This window comes from Lepidochelys olivacea (assembly GCF_965140295.1).
Source record: "Lepidochelys olivacea isolate rLepOli2 genome assembly, chromosome: 7".
NCBI lineage: Eukaryota > Metazoa > Chordata > Testudines > Cheloniidae > Lepidochelys > Lepidochelys olivacea.
Window position 1 is genome coordinate 41,904,872 of NC_140417.1, and position 19,645 is coordinate 41,924,516.

A 19,645-nucleotide genomic window follows, 5' to 3' on the forward strand; every position below is an offset into this window, starting at 1 on the left:
CTGGACCCCCCTGTAGAGTCTCACTACCACTGCACCCAGAAACCCCAACAAGCCCTTGTGCATCCAGATGCCCCCCGCACTCGGATCCCCCACTGACCCACCAACACCCAGATTGCCCACACAGAACCCTCTCAACCCACACCTGGATCCCTCCACACTTGGATCCTGCCTTGATGAGCCTGCCTGTCCACACCCGATGCACCAGGCATGGAGGGGGGTGTTTCTGAGGCAGGCCCAGTCCTTGCACTGTGTCATGGTTGCGTGCAGCATCACCACTGAGTCCATGTCCAGGGTGGGGGGGAGCTGCACAGTGATTTCCCACCTCTGTGCAGCCAGTGGCCTGTGCTCCCCAAAGCCATGCTGGAGCCTCCACATTTATTTGCGCAGAACTTTAAATTTTTTGGCACAGAACATCCTCAGGAGTAACTGATTAGATGTTATAGTGATTAAAACTAGGGCTGTCAAGCGATTAATAAAATTTCAATTAACTGCACTGTTAAACAATAATAAAGTACAATTTACTTAAATATTTTTGGATTTTTGTACAATTGTAAATATTGATTTCAATTACAACACAGAACACAAAGTGTACAGTGCTCACTTTCTATTTATTTTTTTATTACAAATACTTGCACCAGAGTGGATAAAAATCAATTTTTTAAACAATCAGTTTTTATTTAAAGATTTTTTTTTTTTATAAAATGCTTTTTCAGGAAAAAACCTATATTTTAAAGATAGTTTTAATTAAGATACATTATAGCTCAAAGAGATCTCATCATGGAATAGGGTTTATAAATTCTATAGTATGAAACAATATATTCATGTAATGTTTAAGAAAAGTTTTGTAAATGAGTTCCAGTAGTTCATGGATTTAGGGACCCAATCTGATGGGGCTCCAGGGGTTTCTGTATAGATTATTTAGGTTAATCTTTCTACCTACCCAATGGGACTCAGTGCTCAGTCTAGAAGATACCATCAGAGATGCTTAGTTTTGCAGTTTTCTCAAACTGAAGATTTGTGTCTCCAGAGATAACATGCTTGTTAACAGTAAAAATGTTTTTAAATAAATATATAGAGGTGAGAAACAACAGACCTCAACTCTATTGTCCCTCTGCAAATTTCTGTACACACGATCAGTCCCTTACCTCTCTCTAAAAGTGCAAAGTTTCAAAAAGTTAAATGAATAGAAGATGGTTGGGGGCGGAAAAGATCTGGACAAGGAGAAGTCTGGAGATAAACGTGAGAAAGGAGGGACAGGTAGTAGAAACAAAAGTGAAACTGTCTGAGCAGCATATTCCAGAAGTCTTGAGATTTTTCTGAGTATAGCCTTCATTGATAACAGACCTAAAAGTGGCAATTCTTCAACAAAAAACCTTCAAAAAACAGACTCCAACGAGAAGCTGCAGAACTGGAATTAATTTGCAAACTGGATACCATCAGATTAAGCCTGAAGAGAGATTGGAGTGGTTGGGTCATTACAAAACCTAAACTTAATTTCCCCAATACTAATTTCTCCCTACTGCTACTCACACCTTCTTGTGAACTGTCTGTAATGGGCCACTCTCTTACCACTTCAAAGGTTATTTTTCCCCTACTTGGTATCCTGCTGTTAATTGATTTATCTCATTAGACTGACCTCACACTTGGTAAAGCAACCCCCATCCTTTCATGTATTTGTACCTGCTCCTGTATTTTCACTCCATGCATCTGATAAAGCTGGTTCTAACCCATGAAAGCTTATGCCCAAATAAATATGTTAGTCTTTAAGGTGCCACAAGGACTCCTTGTTATTTTTGCTGATATAGACTAACATGGCTACCACTCTGAAACCTTCATTGATTTGAGATCTACCATATCATTCTCTCACTAGAAGGGAAAACCTATAATGGCAGCACGCCGTAAAAGAGACCCAGTTTGGGATTCAGCTATCTGAGTTGTGAAAAAAAAGTATTAAGGTTATAACAACCAACAAGAATGCACTTTTATGTAGAAATCCATTATTAAATAAAATCTTCCTGACTAGTGATTTAAATCAAATTCACCCTGATTTGCACTGTAAAAAAACAAAAAATAGTATATTTCAATCCACCTAATACAAGTACTGTAGTGCAATCTCTTTATAATGAAAGTTGAACTTACAAATGTAGAATGATGTACAAAAAATAACTGCATTCAAAAACAAAACAATGTAAAACTTTAGAACCTAAAAGTCCACACAGTCCCATTTCAGCCAATTGCTCAGACAAACAATATCGGTTTGCAGGATATAATGCTGCCCACGTCTTGTTTAAAATGTCACCTGAAAGTGAGAACAGGCATCCACATGGTACTGTTGTAGCTAGCATTGCAAGATATGTATGTTGCAGATGCGCTAAAGATTCATATGTCCCTTCATGCTTCAACCACCACTCCAGAAGACATGCGTCCATGCTGACGACGGGCTCTGCTCGATAACAATCCAAACCAGAGTAGAACGACGCATGTTCATTTTCATCATCATGAGTCAGTTGCCACCAGCAGAAGACTGATTTTCTTTTTTTGGTGGTTCGGGTTCTGTAGTTTCCACATGAGAGCACTGCTCTTTTAAGACATCTGAAAGCATGCTCCACACCTCGTCCCTCTCAGATTGTGGAAGGCACGTCAGATTCTTAAATCTTGGGTCGAGTGCTGTAGCTATCTTTAGAAATCTCACATTGGTACCTTCTTTGCGTTTTGTCAAATCTGCTGTGAAAGTGTTCTTAAAACGAACATGTGCTGGGTCATCATCCGAGACTGCTATAACATGAAATATATGGCAGAATGTGGGTAAAACAGAGCAGGAGACATATAATTCTCCCCAAGGAGTTCAGTCACAAATTTAATTAACACTTTTTTTTTTTTTTTTTAACAAGCATCATCAGCATGGAAGCATGTCGTCTGAAATGGTGACCAAAACATGAAGGGGCATATGAATGTTTCGCTTATCTGGCACGTAAATACCTTGCAAAGCCAGCTACAAAATTGCCATGTGAATGCTTGTTTTCACTTTCAGGTAACATTGTAAAGAATAAGCAGTCAGCAGTATCTCCCGTAAATATAAACAAACTTGTTTGTCTTTGCAATTGGCGGAACAAGAAGTAGGACTGAGTGGACCTGTAAGCTCTAAAGTTTTACATTGTTTTGTTTTTGAGTGGTGATACATAAAAATTTTTTTTAAAAAATCTACATTTGTAAGTTACACTTTCACAATAAAGAGATTGCACTACAGTACTTGTGTGAGGTGGACTGAAAAATAATATTTCTTTTATCATTTTTACAGTGTAAATAGTCGTAATAAAAATAATATAAAGGGAGCACTGTACACTTTGTATTCGCTGTTGTAAGAGAAATCAATATATTTGAAAATGGAGAAAAACATCCAAAAATATTAAATAAATGTCTATTGGTATTCTCTTATTTAACAATGCGATTAATCGCAATAAATTTTTAATTGCAGTTAATTTTTTTTAGTTAATCGTGCGAGTTAACTGCAGTTAATCGACAGCCCCAGTTAAAACATCTCTTCGCAACTGCTGCCAGATTAGTGGAGATGGATTTGTAGTAAATTTGGAAAGAAAACAGAGAAAAATCTAGACCAGTTATACAAAAGGATATTCCCAGCAAGAAACGTCCTTGGAATTTAACATTCCTGCCAATAGATTAATACCATTGTATTTTACTACTCAGAGATTATGCAAATCTCAGTTTCAGAAGTACTGTCTTCATTCCCCAGTCAAGTACATAATGTTTGTCCAGGAATAATAGAATCATAGGACTGGAAGGGGCCTTGAGAGGCCACCTAGTCCATTTCCCTGAACTCATGGCAGGACTAAATATTATCTAGACCAGAGGTGGGCAAACTTTTTGGCCTGAGGGCCAGATCTGGGTGGGGAAATTGTATGCAGGGCCATGAATGTAGGGCTGGGTCAGGGGAATGGGGCGCAGAAGGGAGTGCAGGGTGTGGGAGGAGGTGCAGTGTGCAGGAAGGGGCTCAGGACAAGGGGTTGGGGTGCAGGCTCTGGCCCAGCGCTGCTTACCTCAAGCAGCTCCGGGGTGGCAGTGGGGCTAAGGCAGGGTCTCTGCCTGTCGTGGCCCCAATCCCAGAGGAAGGAGCAGGCAGCTCTATCACCCACTGCCCTCGCCTGTGGATACCACTCCCGAAGCTCCCATTGGCCGTTCCTATCCAATGAGAGCTGCGGGGGGGGGGGTGCCTGCAGGCGAGGCCAGCGCATGGAACCCTCTGCCCTCCCTTCCCTCCCCCTACAGGGCCGCTGTGCCGGCTGCTTCCAAGAGCGACAAAGAGCCAGGGCAGGCAGGAAGTCTGCCTCAGCCCCGCGGGCCAGACTGACAGCCCTGATGGGCTGAATCCAGCCCGTGGGCTATAGTTTGCCTTCCCCTGATCTAGACCATCCCTGACAGGTATTTGTCTAACCTGCTCTTCAAAATCTCCAATGATAGAGATTCCATAGCCTCCCTAAACAATTTATTCCAGTGCTTACCCACGCTGACAGTTAGGAAGCTTTTCCTAATGCCCAACCATGCTAATGCCTTATCCGTGCAAAAGACTGAACTATTACTTACTCTGCAAAGTAAATGTGATGGAGATGTTGTAGACAGCATGGATCCCACTGTGTGTACAAGAGTCTCCTGTGTGCAAGATCTAAATCTTTTCAGTAGTCACATCCATTGGGGAAAAGAGCCTCCTTTTGCTCCAATGTGATGGTACAAAGAGTGCAGCCACTGACCCCCCCTGTCATTCCCTTGCAATCTGCAACTGGGAGGACTCAGAAAAATAGGGAGAAAGGGCAAGTTGTGGAATCCACACTAACTACAATCAAAGAACCACAGATCTTGTAGGGATGGATCTCACTGCAGGTGACGGGAAAGCAGTCTTTTCACTGGATGGTGGGAATGAGGAGTTTCAGCTTCATTAGTCAAATAATGAATGAAGTACTGATCTCCCAAATGTGGCATCTGATCTAGTTGCTAAGTCTAGAGCATGGTGTTCAATTACGGTCATTGGGTGGCTCCACTTTGCTGCCTTGCGGATCTCAGGTACTGTACACTCCTGAAGCAGGCTGAAGATGCTGTCTGTGCTCTGGAGGAGATAGTCACAATATTCAGAAGGAGATATTCCCCAACTATCAGATAAAATGGAAATACAGGTGATCCATTTAGGGAATCTGTGACTAGATGGCCTGGCTTTTTGAAGGGTCAGATTATGGCTACGAAGAGGTGAGGAGACTAACTAAAAGGCTTGATCTTGTCAATGTAATAGAGTAAGGCTCTGGAGACATGTAGTGTATGTCATTTCTTTTCCCTCCTGTGGAGTTTTGGGAAGAAGACAGAGGGAGATTGACTGGGTCAGGTGGAATTCTGCAACACCATTTATGGTGGAATGTGAAATGTGATAGCAGCATAACTGACTGTCTCTGAAAGAATTTATAGGGAGGTCCAACCACAAGAGCTTGGAGTTTACTGACCCACGTTGCCAAGGTGACAGTAACCAGAAAGAACATTGCACAGGTACGATGCATACTGTCAAGTAAGAGAACTGAGAAAAATGAGCACAACTCGCCAATATTGCTGTGAGGTGGACCTTGGAAGCTGGCTACTAGATCAGCATGCTTCAAGGATCCTCAGTTATCAAGGCCTCTTCTGGACATTGATTGTGTTGCACTGTCTATATGAAGAACCTTTCCTATTTTAAGGAACACGTCTTTCTTATGGATGGCTTTCTGCTCTGGGAAACTGCTCCTAACAGATTCATGAAATTCTTAGCAGTAGTACTCAACCAACCACCATCCAATCTTTCAGGTCCAATGACTGCAGGTCTAGGTACAGTATCTGACCACAATTCTGGAATATTATGTTCAGACAGGCTGGGAAATGGTTGGGAGGCCAAATCTGCAATTGGTCTGACAGACGTAACTATCCTCAACCAGTAAAAAGGATTACGGTGGCCTAGGATGTCACCCTCGGGTCCAGGAGGAGGGGGAGGAAACTGTGGAATGACATATAAAAGAAGTCTGAGTGCACTGTAGCAAGAACGCCTTTGGCAACAAACCCAGGCTCATGCCTCCTCTGAAGGAAATCCTGGGCATTTGGTGGCGAAAAGGTCTGTTGTGGGAATCCCCCATTGACAGAATACTGGCCCTACGATGCAGTTTTGCAGCGACCACTAGTGGCTGCAAAAAGAAAAGGAAAGTATGCATCTGATGAAGTGAGCTGTAGCTCACGAAAGCTTATGCTCAAATAAATTGGTTAGTCTCTAAGGTGCCACAAGTACTCCTTTTCTTTTTGCGAATACAGACTAACACGGCTGTTACTCTGAAACCTGTCACTAGTGGTTGGTTACTAAATGCCTGCTGAAGTAGTATGCCAGGCTGTTGCTGACTCCCGGAAGGAGCAGAGCCTATGGAATTATTCTATGTTGATGACACCACATCAATAGCTTCTTTGCTTCCTGGCAGGGGGGTGATGAACCAATTCCTCCCTGCTTGTCTATGTAGCTCATTGCAGATGTATTGTCTGTCAATATCTCCATCATGGAGTTCCGTAGGATGGGTAGGAGTGCCACATAAGCCAGTATCATGGGCCTGAGCTCCAGGATGTTTATGTGGAGGTTCAAGATGTCCTGGGATAAGGTGCCTTGCATCTGCAAGTGGTTCAGATGGGGTCCCCACCCAGTTCCTAATACATCCATGAAGAATGTCATTGTCAGAGAGTGTACAGAGAATCAAATTTCCTTTCAGGCATTCTTGAAGTATAACCACCAACTAGATTCCTGTTTGAGCTGGGACTGTGACCCTCTTGTTCATGTGGTGTCAGGACCTCAGCTGAAATTATAGGAGCCACAGGTGAAGCTGGACAAACAGCACCACATATATACACACCAACATGTAGCCTAGCAGTCCTGGGATAAGTACCATCTTAACTAGACTTGAGTTTGGGTAATTTATTATCAACTGGACTGGAACACATCCTCTAGGAGACAGACTTTTGCCAGCTGAGAGCTGATCATAGTCCCTGTGAATTCTATCATCTGTAATGGATTGAGATTTTCTCTTAGTTCACAAGGAACCTTAAGTGGGTGAGCAATGAGAGCACATACTCTAGAGCTGTTGTGGTATCCTTCTGGGACTTGCTTCTGATCAGCCAATCATCTAAGTATGGACAAAAAGAAAAGGAGTACTTGTGGCACCTTAGATGTTGGGTCATCCTTCAGGATAGGTTGTGGAAAAGAAGCCCTTGAGGAATTCCACCATGATTTCAACAATTTCCATCCCACCATCAACCTCAGCCTGGACCAGTCCACACAAGAGATCCACTTCCTGGACACTTCAGTGCTAATAAACGATGGTCACATAAACACCACCCTATACCGGAAACCTACTGACCGCTATTCCTACCTACATGCCTCCAGCTTTCACCCTGACCACACCACACGATCCATCGTCTACAGCCAAGCTCTGCGATACAACCGCATTTGCTCCAACCCCTCAGACAGAGACAAACACCTACAAGATCTCTATCAAGCATTCTTACAACTACAATACCCACCTGCGGAAGTGAAGAAACAGATTGATAGAGCCAGAAGAGTTCCCAGAAGTCTCCTACTACAGGACAGGCCCAACAAAGAAAATAACAGAACACCACTAGCCGTCACCTTCAGCCCCCAACTGAAACCCCTCCAACGCATTATTAAGGATCTACAACCTATCCTGAAGGATGACCCAACACTCTCACAAATCTTGGGAGACAGGCCAGTCCTTGCCTACAGACAGCCCCCCAACCTGAAGCAAATACTCACCAGCAACCACATACCACACAACAGAACCACTAACCCAGGAACCTATCCTTGCAACAAAGGCCGTTGCCAACTGTGCCCACATATTTATTCAGGGGACACCATCACAGGGCCTAATAACATCAGCCACACTATCAGAGGCTCGTTCATCTGCACATCCACCAATGTGATATATGCCATCATGTGCCAGCAATGCCCCTCTGCCATGTACATTGGTCAAACTGGACAGTCTCTATGTAAAAGAATAAATGGACACAAATCAGATGTCAAGAATTATAACATTCATAAACCAGTTGGAGAACACTTCAATCTCTCTGGTCACGCGATTTCAGACATGAAAGTTGTGATATTACAACAAAAAAACTTCAAATCCAGACTCCAGCGAGAAACTGTTGAATTGGAATTCATTTGCAAATTGGATACAATTAACTTAGGCTTGAATAGAGACTGGGAGTGGCCAAGTCATTATGCAAGGTAACCTATTTCCCCTTGTTTTTTCCTACCCCGCCTCCAGACGTTCTTGTTAAACCCTGGATTTGTGCTGGAAATGGCCCACCTTGATTATTATACACATTGTAAGGAGAGTGGTCACTTTAGATAAGCTATTACCAGCAGGAGAGTGGGTTTGTGTGTGTGGGATGTGTGTGTGTGGGGGGGTGAGAAATGGCTCAACTTGATTATCATACGCATTGTAAGGAGTGATCACTTTAGATAAGCTATTACCAGTAGGAGAGTGGGGTGGGAGGAGGTATTTTTCCATGCTTTGTGTGTATATATAAAAAGATCTTCTACACTTTCCACAGTATGCATCCGATGAAGTGAGCTGTAGCTCACGAAAGCTTATGCTCAAATAAATTGGTTAGTCTCTAAGGTGCCACAAGTACTCCTTTTCTTTTTGCGAATACAGACTAACACGGCTGTTACTCTGAAACCTGTAAGTATGTACAGACATGGGTGCCCTGTCTCTGCATGTGCTGCTACCACTGTTAGACATTTCATGAAGACTCTTGGTGCTGTAAGGAGTCTGAATGGCAGTAATGTGTACTGGTAATGGTTAGACCCAATGTGAATCTGCAGTACTTCCTGAGATCAGGAAGCATGGCTACATGGAAGAATGGATTTGCAAGCTGAGAACCATGAACTAGTCTTTAGCCTGAAGAGATGGAAAGATTGAGGCCAACATTACCATCCACAACCTGAGATGGCATACATACTTGTTGAGTTCCCTCAGCTCTAGGAGAGGATGAAGCTCCCCCGACTCCCTTTCTTTTTGGGATAAAGAATGGGGAATAGAGGTAGGTATGTCCTGATGATGATGAGAAGGAATAGATTTCCTGTGAGGGCAGCACTGAGATTATGGCACTCTCAGTACCAGGGTTTGAAGCTCAATATACTCAGTCTGCCAGGGACAGCTGAGGTTGTGCCACCCCGTACAGGAGCATCTGACCATCAGAAATCAATCCAGATGGGTTGAGTTCCTTTTATTGAAGTTTTGTACAGCTAGTAGAGAATTTTGAATAATTTAGCTGTAACTAAAGAATAGCAGGTCAGACACTTACTAGGTTCTGTCTTGCTGCCATAGGCAGTAGGAGTGATCAAATGGAGGGTCAAGGGAGAATGTCTTTGTATGGGCGAATGAGGAGGCAGAAAGGACATGTGCTGTCCTAGTGGATATAACCATCCAAAATACTACGATCTCACACGTGCACCTATAGGGGGATTCACACTGACATCACGTTTCCAAACTAAGCAGTAAATTCCGAAAGAAGCCCTCTCCAAAGCAGTAGAAACTCCCTGAAGTCCAGGCTGACAGGCCACACAAAACAGCAGCAAAAAGGTGGCCTTCTTAACCTCTGAGGATAGGACAAGAAGCAATGGGCTTAAATTGCAGCAAGGGAAGTTTAGGTTGGACATTAGGAAAAACTTCCTGTCAGGATGGTTAAGCACTGGAATAAATTGCTTAGGGAGATTGCTGAATCTCCACCATTCGAGATTTTTAAGAGCAGGTTAAAGAAACACCTGTCAGGGATAGTCTAGATCAGTGGTCACCAACCAGTCAATTGCAATTTCCAGTGGTGGAGTATGGCTGCCGCTAAGGCAGACTCCTTGCCTACCACAGCCCAAAGCCACTCCCGGAAGCGGGCAGCACAGACCTGCAGCCCTGGGGGCAGGGATCTCCCTCTGCATGCTGCTCCTGCCTGCAAGCATCGCCCCCATAGCATTGCCAGAAAAGCTGTGGGGGCGGTGCTTGCAGAGAGGGGCAGCGCATGGCGCTTGGGGCCTTCCACTGCCCCCCCCCCCCCCGAGGGGCCACAAGGGCACATTGGATCCTTCCAGGAGCAGCGTGGGGCCAGGGTAGGCAAGGACTCTGCCTTAGTCTTGCTGCGCCCGCTGCCGACCAGGAGCCACTGGTGGTAAGTGCTGCCCAGCGGAAGGCCACACCCCAACTCTTATCCCTGAGCCCCCTTCCCGAAGCCAGCACTCCATACCCCCTCCTGCACCCCAGCCCAGAGCCAGCAACCCATACCCCCTCCTGCACTGCAACACTCCACCCCAGCCTGAAGCCCCCTCCCAGAGCCAGCACCCTGTACCCCCTCCTGCACCCCAAAATGCTATCCTAGACCAGAGCCCCCTCCCAGAGCCTGCACCCTGCACTCCCTCCTGCACCCCACCCCCTGCCCCAGGCTCAGCCCAGAGCCCCCTCCCACACTACAAACCCCTTGGCCCCAGCGCAGAGCCCGCACTCCCTCACGAACCCCAACCCGCTGCCTCAGCCCAGTGAAAATGAGTGAGGGTGGGGGGATGGGGGGATGGAGTGAGCGGGGCAGATCCTGGGTTGCCCTTAGATTCAAAAAGTGATCTTCAGCGTAAAAAGGTTGGAGACCACTGGTCTAGAATAGATAATACTTAGTCCTGTCGAGAGCGTAGTGGACTGGACTAGATGACCTCTCGAGGTCCCTTCAAGTTCTATGATTCTTCCAACTGAAAGCACAGCCACTGAAATACAGCTTTCAACAAAAACACTACAAAAAGGGGAAGGATGACAAAGGAGTAAATTATACAAACATTAGCTTAATTACTTTAATCTACTGAACAAACACTAAATTGCTTGAAGGTTTGTTGCAAGCAGAAAAAAAGAAAATACTGGCGGAATAACATGTGCAGGCTCCATTTCAAGGAAAAATACACAATCAGAAGAAAACTGAAGTAGACTTGAGTACATTAAAATGCGTCAGAACACAGAAAAAAGTCAGCAATGGAGATATTGCTAGCTTCAAGTCAAGCAGATGTTGCATACTCAGCTGGGATGGGCGAGAGTCAAAAACAAGCCTTGTATGTCCAAGGTAACACATTGTCTTTCTGCCTGGCTTTAATACGAAGGACATGTGAGTAGAAATCTCATGCCAGATGACACTGACCCATAAATCTCAAGTATCAGTAATTCCCACCTAAATTAGGTGGTCTTTTTAGAAAGACATAGTGTATGAAAAAACCTATAAAGCCATTGAGGTTTGATTTGAAATATTTCCCTGTTAAAAACAAAACTGCTGTCCCAACTTGAATGTGACCTCATCAAGCTGTCATACAACCATAGCATGTGACAGTGTCTTATAACTAAGAATGAGGGCTTGTCTTCACTACCAGGGAGCTCGACGCTGCTGCAATCGATGCAGATGGTGTCAATTTAGTGGGTCTAGTGAAAACCTGCTAAATCGACGGCAGAGTGCTCTCCGGTCAACTTTGGTACTCCAGCTCCCTGAGAAGAGTAAGGTAAGTCAACCGGAGAGCATCAATGAAGACACTGGGATAAGTCAACCTAAGCTACGACAACTCCAGCTATGTTATTCACGTAGGTGGAGTAGCGTAACTTAGATCAACTTACCCAATAGTGAAGACAAGCCCTCAGTATCAGTCAGTGCAAGAACAGGAACTCTGAAGAAAATTCTGAGAGCTCTGAGTGCGAGGCACCCCCTTAGAAGTGAGAGGGTTAGGTCCCATCATCCTGACTAAATTCCAATTTTATTAACTAATGCAGCCTACTATCATTTCTCCTGTAATTTCAGTTAAATTATTCATTTCCCAGGCTAGTTAATACTGTTGTGTAGTATTACTGGCACTGTTAAACTGTGCTCTGTATGCCACCCCAGTGGTGGATCTATTTCAGCAATGTAGTACAGAGAGTCCTGTACTTAATCTGTAAAGCAATTCCAGTTCTTCTAGATTGAAGGCACCATAAAGTATGTCTCATCTTCCTAGACTTTAGTACCAGATCATTCCCCAGGGGACTGCACTAGTCAAAACCCATGAATTTGTTCAACTAACCACCCAAGAGCCTAAGAGTAATCAGTGAGAAGAGAGATCTCTCTTGAATTTTCTCCTGTACGGATTAGAATATGACATATGATGAGTTTTCCAGGAAAATCTACTTCACAAGTGTCATACTATTTCATTGTGGAAACAAGGAAGCTGAACAACACTTATTATTCAGTTTTCATGCAGACTACAGGTAAAGGGTTCAAAACCCAAGCTTCTTAGTAAAGGAATGCCAAGTTATGGGTGACAATGGATACAAGTCAACTTCCACATTCTGGTTTATTTTACATAAAATACTTTTTCACTAGTAAAGCAAAAACACAAATACGTAAGATATTATCAATGTCTAGCCTCAAATGAAAGCATTGAAAACAAACATCTACTCGCAATTTTTGAAACTGACCAATTCCAACGCACAGTTACCTTTAAACGTCCAAGTGTTTTTTAATTCCATTACAAAAATGGAGAATGGGTTTTCTGTTCCCGTTACTATTTGTAAAGGTCTTTTTAGCAAAGAAAAAAACCTGACTACACAAAGTGCTTACAAATGTACAAGTTAAACAAACAAACAATTTCTTCCTCCTGTTTCATGGATAGTAATTTAGTTGCAATAGATACAACATTTTCACACAGTCTGATTTTCAAGTGGACTGTGTTCCTTTAAGGACTAGGCAAGAGCAATGATTAAATGATATTGTAACTTATCAAAAAACTTTTATTTATCAGATTTTAGAAATAAATTTTTTTCTTGTGCAATTTAACTGAACATTTTATAGTTGAATGCAAGAATCTTAATTATAGCAATGGGATCCTTACCTGGCCTCTCAGACTGGATCTTTAAACAAAGCTGTTTTACAAAGTCCAAAGGTAGCTGAACAACTTCCTAAAACACAAATATTTAATATTTTAACAGACAGCTTCTTTTAAAAGGAAATATCTTAAAATAAAATGTTACCTGGTAATACACAAAAATACATAAAATTTTGGAGGGTATCAACAAAGTGGGCCAAAAAGTTACATAAGATCAACTGAACTGCAGTGAAAACAAGCCATTTACTTGGTTGAGAGTTTTGTTTGTTATTCGACCCTATAAAACAGTACAAGTTTCATCTTACTCTGTGTCTGAGGAGACCAGATAATCAATACCATATCCTGTCATGAGACACAGAAAAAGCCCTTCGCCAGTTTGTCAGTTTCATGCAACTACAGGAACATTATGCATTTTCTGAAAGTAACAAATCAGTTTGTCTTTGTACTTATAAACTTATATTTATAAACTAGTAAAGTCCTTGTATTTAAGGATTTAACACAGCAACCAAATAGAGCCCAGGAACTTCTAGACTGAAGTGTAAGTAGATCTGATCTCCTCACTCATGGAAGCAACTCATTTATCAAAGAATTGAAATAAGGAGGTAACAGATTACAAGTCTAAAAATATGAGGCTCTCCCAGGATACGTTCATCAGCCAGAAAAAGAGCAAAAAGAAGTCAGACATTTTGAAGGTTAACCATCTTTCCCTAGAAAGAGAGGACAGGGCTGGGTGAAGAAGAGACCCCTTCCTCCAACATGCCACACTGCAGTGACATGGGAAACAGGCTGGGCAGCCCATGCTTACAAAACAATTTTGAAGTCAAAGACGATAGATTAGGTAATGATGTATCACTGGGGCAGGCAGGGTTCCATTCATAATTGCATTATCTCAATTATAAAAAAAAAAAAAAAAAAGGAGGTTACTCACCCTGTGCAGTAGCTGACATTCTTCCAGATGAGTGCCCCTGTGGGTGGCTCCACTTCAGGTCAAGGTGCATCCCAGCGCCTTTGATCGGAGATTTCTACAGCAGTACCCCGTAAGGGCTGTGCACGCACTGTGTCTGCCTCTTGAGCTGTCAGTGTTCTAATAACGCATGCACGGCCCGGGCTCCTCAGTTCCTTCTCTACAACTGAGTGTGCTACAAATTCCAAAGTAGAGGGGAGGAGGGCGGGGAGTGGAGCACTCACAGGGACACTCATCTCAAAGAACATCAGTTACTGCACAGAGTGAGTAACCTCCTCTTCTTTGAGAGATGTTCCTGGGGGTGCTCCACTTCAGGTGACTGAAAAGCAGTATCCCTTAGGATAGTTGGGACTTCGGAGGAGGCAAGAAGGCTGTTGACAAGACAGCTCTACCCAATCTGGTGTCAGATGCTGCAGTGTGGATGACAGTGTAGTTATTAGCTAAGGTAAGGTTTGATGCCCAGGTAGCTAGCTGCCTTGCATATGTCAGACAGTAGGACATTACAAAGAAAGGCTGTGGATGTGGAAACAGCTCTTGTAGAGTGTATTCTAGTTGACATAGGAGATTGTATTTGCCTGAGTTGGTAACAAAGGCGTATGCAGTCAGCAATCCATTTGGAAAGTCTCCGTGTAGCGATAGCATTTCCTTGTGAGCGCTGAGTAGTAGAGACAAAAAGACTGGGGGTTTTCCTAAATGGTTTTGTCCTATCTAGGTAAAAGGATAATGCTCTGAACATCAAGCGTGTGCATTGTTTCAAAGGCATTAGCATGAGGTATCGGGAAAATATGTTGGAATGGGTATAGGTTCATTGAGGTGAAAGGAACAGTATCTTAGGTAAGAACCTTGGATACGTGCGGAGTGTGACCTTATTGTGGAAGAACGTGGTATACGGAGGGTCCGCCATAAGCGCCCCCATTTCTCCTACTCGTCTGGCAGATGTGATTGCTATGAAGAAGGCGGTCTTCATGGATAGATGGAGAAGGGAGCAGGTAGCCATCGGTTCAAATGGTGTTGCCATCAGAGCTTTGAGGACTAGGTGTAAATCCCAAGGTGCAGCAGGTGGTTTCACGTCCGGGTATAGCGTCTGGATGCCCTTCAGGAACCTTTTGGTGATTGGATAGGCAGACAGTTACATTGTCAACCTTATGGCAGAAGGCAGCGATTGCTGCAAGGTGGACCCTGAGTGAGCTCGTAGAGAGGCCAGATGTTTTAAGGTCTAACAGGTAATCCAGGATCAGTGGGAGTGAAGCAGAAAACTGGAGAGGTCTGTTTACCTACCTGCATAAATGGAAACGGTTCACATCTTGATGCTCTGGTAGTGTCATGTGTTGTGTGTTCTGCTGTGTAGCAAGACAGTGCATACTTGGTCTGAACATGTTAACTCCGCATTAGAGAATCATTGATCAGCCAGGCCCTCAGGTGGAGACGTATGTCGGGGTGAAATAGTTGTCCCCTGCATTGTGATAGGAGGTTCCTGAGTGGCGGAAGAGGAATGGGTGGCTTGACTGACATGCGCAGGAGAAAGGGGTACCACGGTTGTCTGGGCCATGCTGGGGCTATGAGAATGATGTTGGCTCTGTCCATATCTTCTGAATTACTCTGTGCAATAGAAGCATTGGTGGGAACACATATATGAGTCTCGGTCCAAGGGAGCATAAAGGCATCCCCCCGTGTTTCCCCAGGCCTGTTCTGGAGCAGAACGTCAGGCACTTTTTGTTTGTTGCTGTGGTGAATAGATTCAGTTGGGGATAACCTCAGGTCTGGAAAATGTTGGAAAGAATGATGCCATTGAGTTCCCACTCGTGCTGTAAGGGGAACGATCGGCTGAGCTCATCTGCAATGGTATTCTGAGAACCTGGCAGGTATGAGGCGGAGAAATGGATGTTGTGTTGAAGGCACCAGTTCCAAAGTTTTACCACCTCTGTGCAAAGGGAGTGTGATCAGGCTCCCCCGTCTGACATAAAACATGCATGTGATGTTGTCGGTCATGATTCGAATTTGGTGGTTTTGGATGACGGGAAGGAAATGGAGGCAGGCATTGCGTACGGCCTTGGCGCTCTAGCAAATTTATGTGAAGCCTGCTTTCTGAAGTGGCCCATAGACCCTGAGTGGTGAGGTGGCTGATGCGTGCTCCCCATCTTGTGAGGGATGCATCTGTGGTGACGGTAATTGAAGGGGGATCTTGTTGGAAGGGAATCCTGGGTGCAGAGCTTGGTGGGAGAGGTCCACCAGAGGAGTGAGTCCTTGACTTTCTGGGGCATAGTTAGTAACCTGTGCTTGTTTGGTTTTATACCGTGGCTAGCCAACCCTGAAGGCATTGCATGTATAGGCGAGTATTTGCGACCACAAATGTGCAAGTGGCCATATGTCCTAAGAGCTGTAGGGAGTCTCGGACTGTAGTCTGGCACTTATCTGGGTAATAAGGATGCCCATTGTGTGGAATCTGGCCTAGGGGAGAGATGCAAGAGCAGCGGTGGAATCAAGGTGGGCACTTCGTTGGGTAGGTTGTAAGGTAGATTTGTTTTTGTTTATTTGCAGACCCAAGGTGTGGAAGCAGTGAAGGGTTGCACGAGTTGTGTGGTTCACTTCTCACTGAGTGGGAGACTTAAGGAGACAATCGTCCAGGTAAGGAAATGAGAGGATTCCTTTTTTCTCTGAGATGTGCTATTACAACTGCTAGCACCTTGGAGAAGACACATGGTGCGGTGGAAAGGCCAAAAGGGAGGACCTTGTACTGGTAGTGCTGCGCTCCCACACCAAACCTGAGGAAACGATGTGCAGGGTGGATAGAGACATAGAAATACGCATCTTGGAGGTCGAGGGTTGAAAACCAATCAATGGGAGAGTAACCATCCAGAATTTCTGTTTCTTGACGAACTTGTTCAAACGTTGAAGATCGAGGATCAGGCCCCAACCACCGCTTTTTCTTTTCCATCAAGAAGTAGTGGGAGAAAAACCCTTTCCTTCTGGGTTGAGGGGGTACTTCCTCTATTGCTCCTATATGTTGTACCTCCTCCCAGAGCAATTGCTCGTGAGAGGGGTCCCTGAAGAGGGACGGGGTGAGAGGGTGGGTGGGAGGTAAGGAGAGGAAGGGGATGGCATAACCCAATCTGATCATTTCCAGGACCCATCTGTCTGTAGTGATGGTTTGCCAGGAATGGACGCAAACCGTTTCCAAAAAAATGGTTGGTTGGAGTTGGGGCTGGAGAGGGTGTGAGGTTTTCTATACCCTCGACCAACACCTCAAATTTATTTATTTTGGTTAGGAGGGTGCGTCACCGTTGTTTGCAGAGGGCAACGTCGCTGGTTCCTGAGCCTATGTCTTTGTTGTTGTTGCGTATCATATTGTCCGAAAGGTGGATGTTGCACAAAGGTATGATAATGCGGTCATTGGTATGGCTGATATCTATATTGTCTCTTCTTTGAGGCAGGTGTTTGGATGCCTAAGAATCAAAGAGTGGCACGGGAATCCCTCATGGAGTGAAGGACCCCATTGGTTGTAGCGGCGAAGAGCTTGTCTCCAACAAAAGGAAGATCTTTGATCATATTCTGTATCTCCTTCGGAAAGGAGGAAGAAACAAGCCATGAGGACTGCTGCCTGACAACGGCCGTGGCTGTGGATCTGGCCACTGCATCCGCAGCATCGAGGGTGGCTTGAAGAGCTGTGCGGGAGATCATTTGGCCCTCGGACACCACTGCTTTAAATTGTTGTTGTTTATCCCCCGACACATCATCAATAAATTGCATTAACTTAGCATAATTTTTGTGGTCATATTTTGCTAAGAGCGCTAACATAGTTAACATAGTTCACTACTCTAAATTGCAAAAGTGGAGGAACACCACACTCTGTGGCCGAAGGAGTCCAGTCACTTGTTATCTTTGTTTGATGGAGTGTAGCGGAAGTGCTGGTATTTGTTTTTCTAATTGGCTGCGTTGACCACTAGGGAATTAGGTGACAGGTGTGCAAATGGAAACTCAGAACCCTTAGATGGAACAAAATATTTTCCGTCCAATCTCTTGCTAATGGGTGTTATTTTAGCTGGGGTCTGCCAAATAGTTTTAGCAGGTTCCATAATGGCCCCATTAATTGGTAGGGCTATTTTGGGTGGAGGTCATAGCTTGCAGGATGTCAGTAAGCTCATGGTGTGTTTCAGGTACCTCCTCTAGGGTAATCTTGACCTCTTCTGCTACTCTGTGAAACAACTCTTGAAAGTGAGCAAGTTCATCAGTAGCGGGAGATGGTGGGGGTACCATGGCATCTTGCGGTGTTATCGCTATAGAAGAGGTGTGTGGGGCAGTGTTCTCTATAGGGGTGGTGGCCACTTCAGGTCTTATCTGGGTTTCAGTGTAAGCAGGCAGTGGGGAGGGTCTGACAGCTTTCCTCCGGCCACCCTGCAGAAGACCTGAGTGTTGTGCGGTGTAGGTCCATGGACCCCAGGGTGGCCATTGCTCCGGGCGGAGCATAGGTGGTCCCATCCAGGGATTGCCATACCAGTGTGGACAGCCTTGAGGATATGGAGCTCATGCTGTAATATGTCTCCCAGTTGTAGATAACTGACTCTGGGGAGAGTATTGAGAGGAAAACATCTGGTCATTGTATTCCTCTTCCTCTTCCTCCCACACTTCACTAGAGGGGCTTGAAGTGGTAGGGGAGTACTGAAGGTAGGGTGCTAAAGGTCTCGGTGACAGGTTGGTGCTGAGAAAAGTAGAGTCAGGAGCACGGGACACCCTTAAACCCTCTGGCTGTAAAAGCTGCTGTGGAGCTGAGTGACCAGGAGTTGGTGCTAGTGTAGCTGGTGAAGGCAGAGTCTGCTGGCGCACCGAAGGTTGTCCTGGGGGCAGAAGCTGGCTCACCAGAGTAGAAGCCCCTGAGGTAGGCACTGCAAGGGAGGCAGAAGACCTCAGGAGGCTCAGTGTAAAAGCAGTGCCGCAAGATCAAAGGATCGTGCCGCACCCGCCGCTTGTGCTGTCGGCGCCATACTAGCAAAGGTGGCCGTAGGAGAGCTGAAGGAGGCAGGCAACTGGAAGCCCTGCGCCTCAGCACCATGTAGTGGGGCAGCCGACTCACGGTCGGTGCCTGAGGTGCCTGCCACGTGAAAGGTGCTGAGCCACAGAGCTGGAGTCAGCGGAGACTGGAGAGCTGGTTTTAACTTCTTCCCCAAGGAACGACTCTTGAGGGGAGAGGAAGCTGGCCATTTTTTGGCTTTTCCTTTGCCTCTGGAGGGTGTCACAGAGGTTTGCTGGCCAGGGTCAGAGGTAGGTCTGAGGGAGTTTTCCAGGAGCAGCATTTTAAGCCTAAGCTCCCTGTCCTTGTGGACCCGCGCTTTCAATTAGTTACAGTGGACGCATTTTTGGAGTACTTGAGACTCCCCCAAACAGCGTACGCACTGTGAATGGCCGTCCAAGATGGGGATGGCATCTTTACAGGAGGTGCATCTCTTGAAGCCTCAGGAACCAGGCATGTCGGAAACTGCGGAGGTTTTTTTTTGTTTTGTTTTTTAAAAGAAATAGAAGTAACAGCTAATGTAACTTATCCAAGTAGTAATTCTAATGACTGAAACTAACTAAACTGAGAAACAAACTAACTTGCTAGTCTCAAAGAGCACGGCTGAACTCCGTCTCTAGCCAGGAACAGTAGAGAAGAAACTGAGGAGTCCACATTGTGCACGCGCTATTAGAACACTAACAGCTCAAGAGACAGGCACAGCGAGTGCACAGCCTGTAGGGAT

The 19,645-nt window shown here is 45.0% G+C and overlaps 1 protein-coding gene across 1 annotated transcript in view; it reads right to left on the reverse strand.

Moving 5' to 3' along the window:
* IPPK (inositol-pentakisphosphate 2-kinase) overlaps positions 1-19,645 on the reverse strand; it is a 98,018-nt gene that overhangs the window by 20,658 nt on the left and 57,715 nt on the right. The window contains exon 4 of the mRNA XM_084635183.1: positions 12,959-13,025. Within this exon, the coding sequence (XP_084491309.1) occupies positions 12,959-13,025 (67 nt within the window). The remainder of the gene's footprint in view (positions 1-12,958; positions 13,026-19,645) is intronic.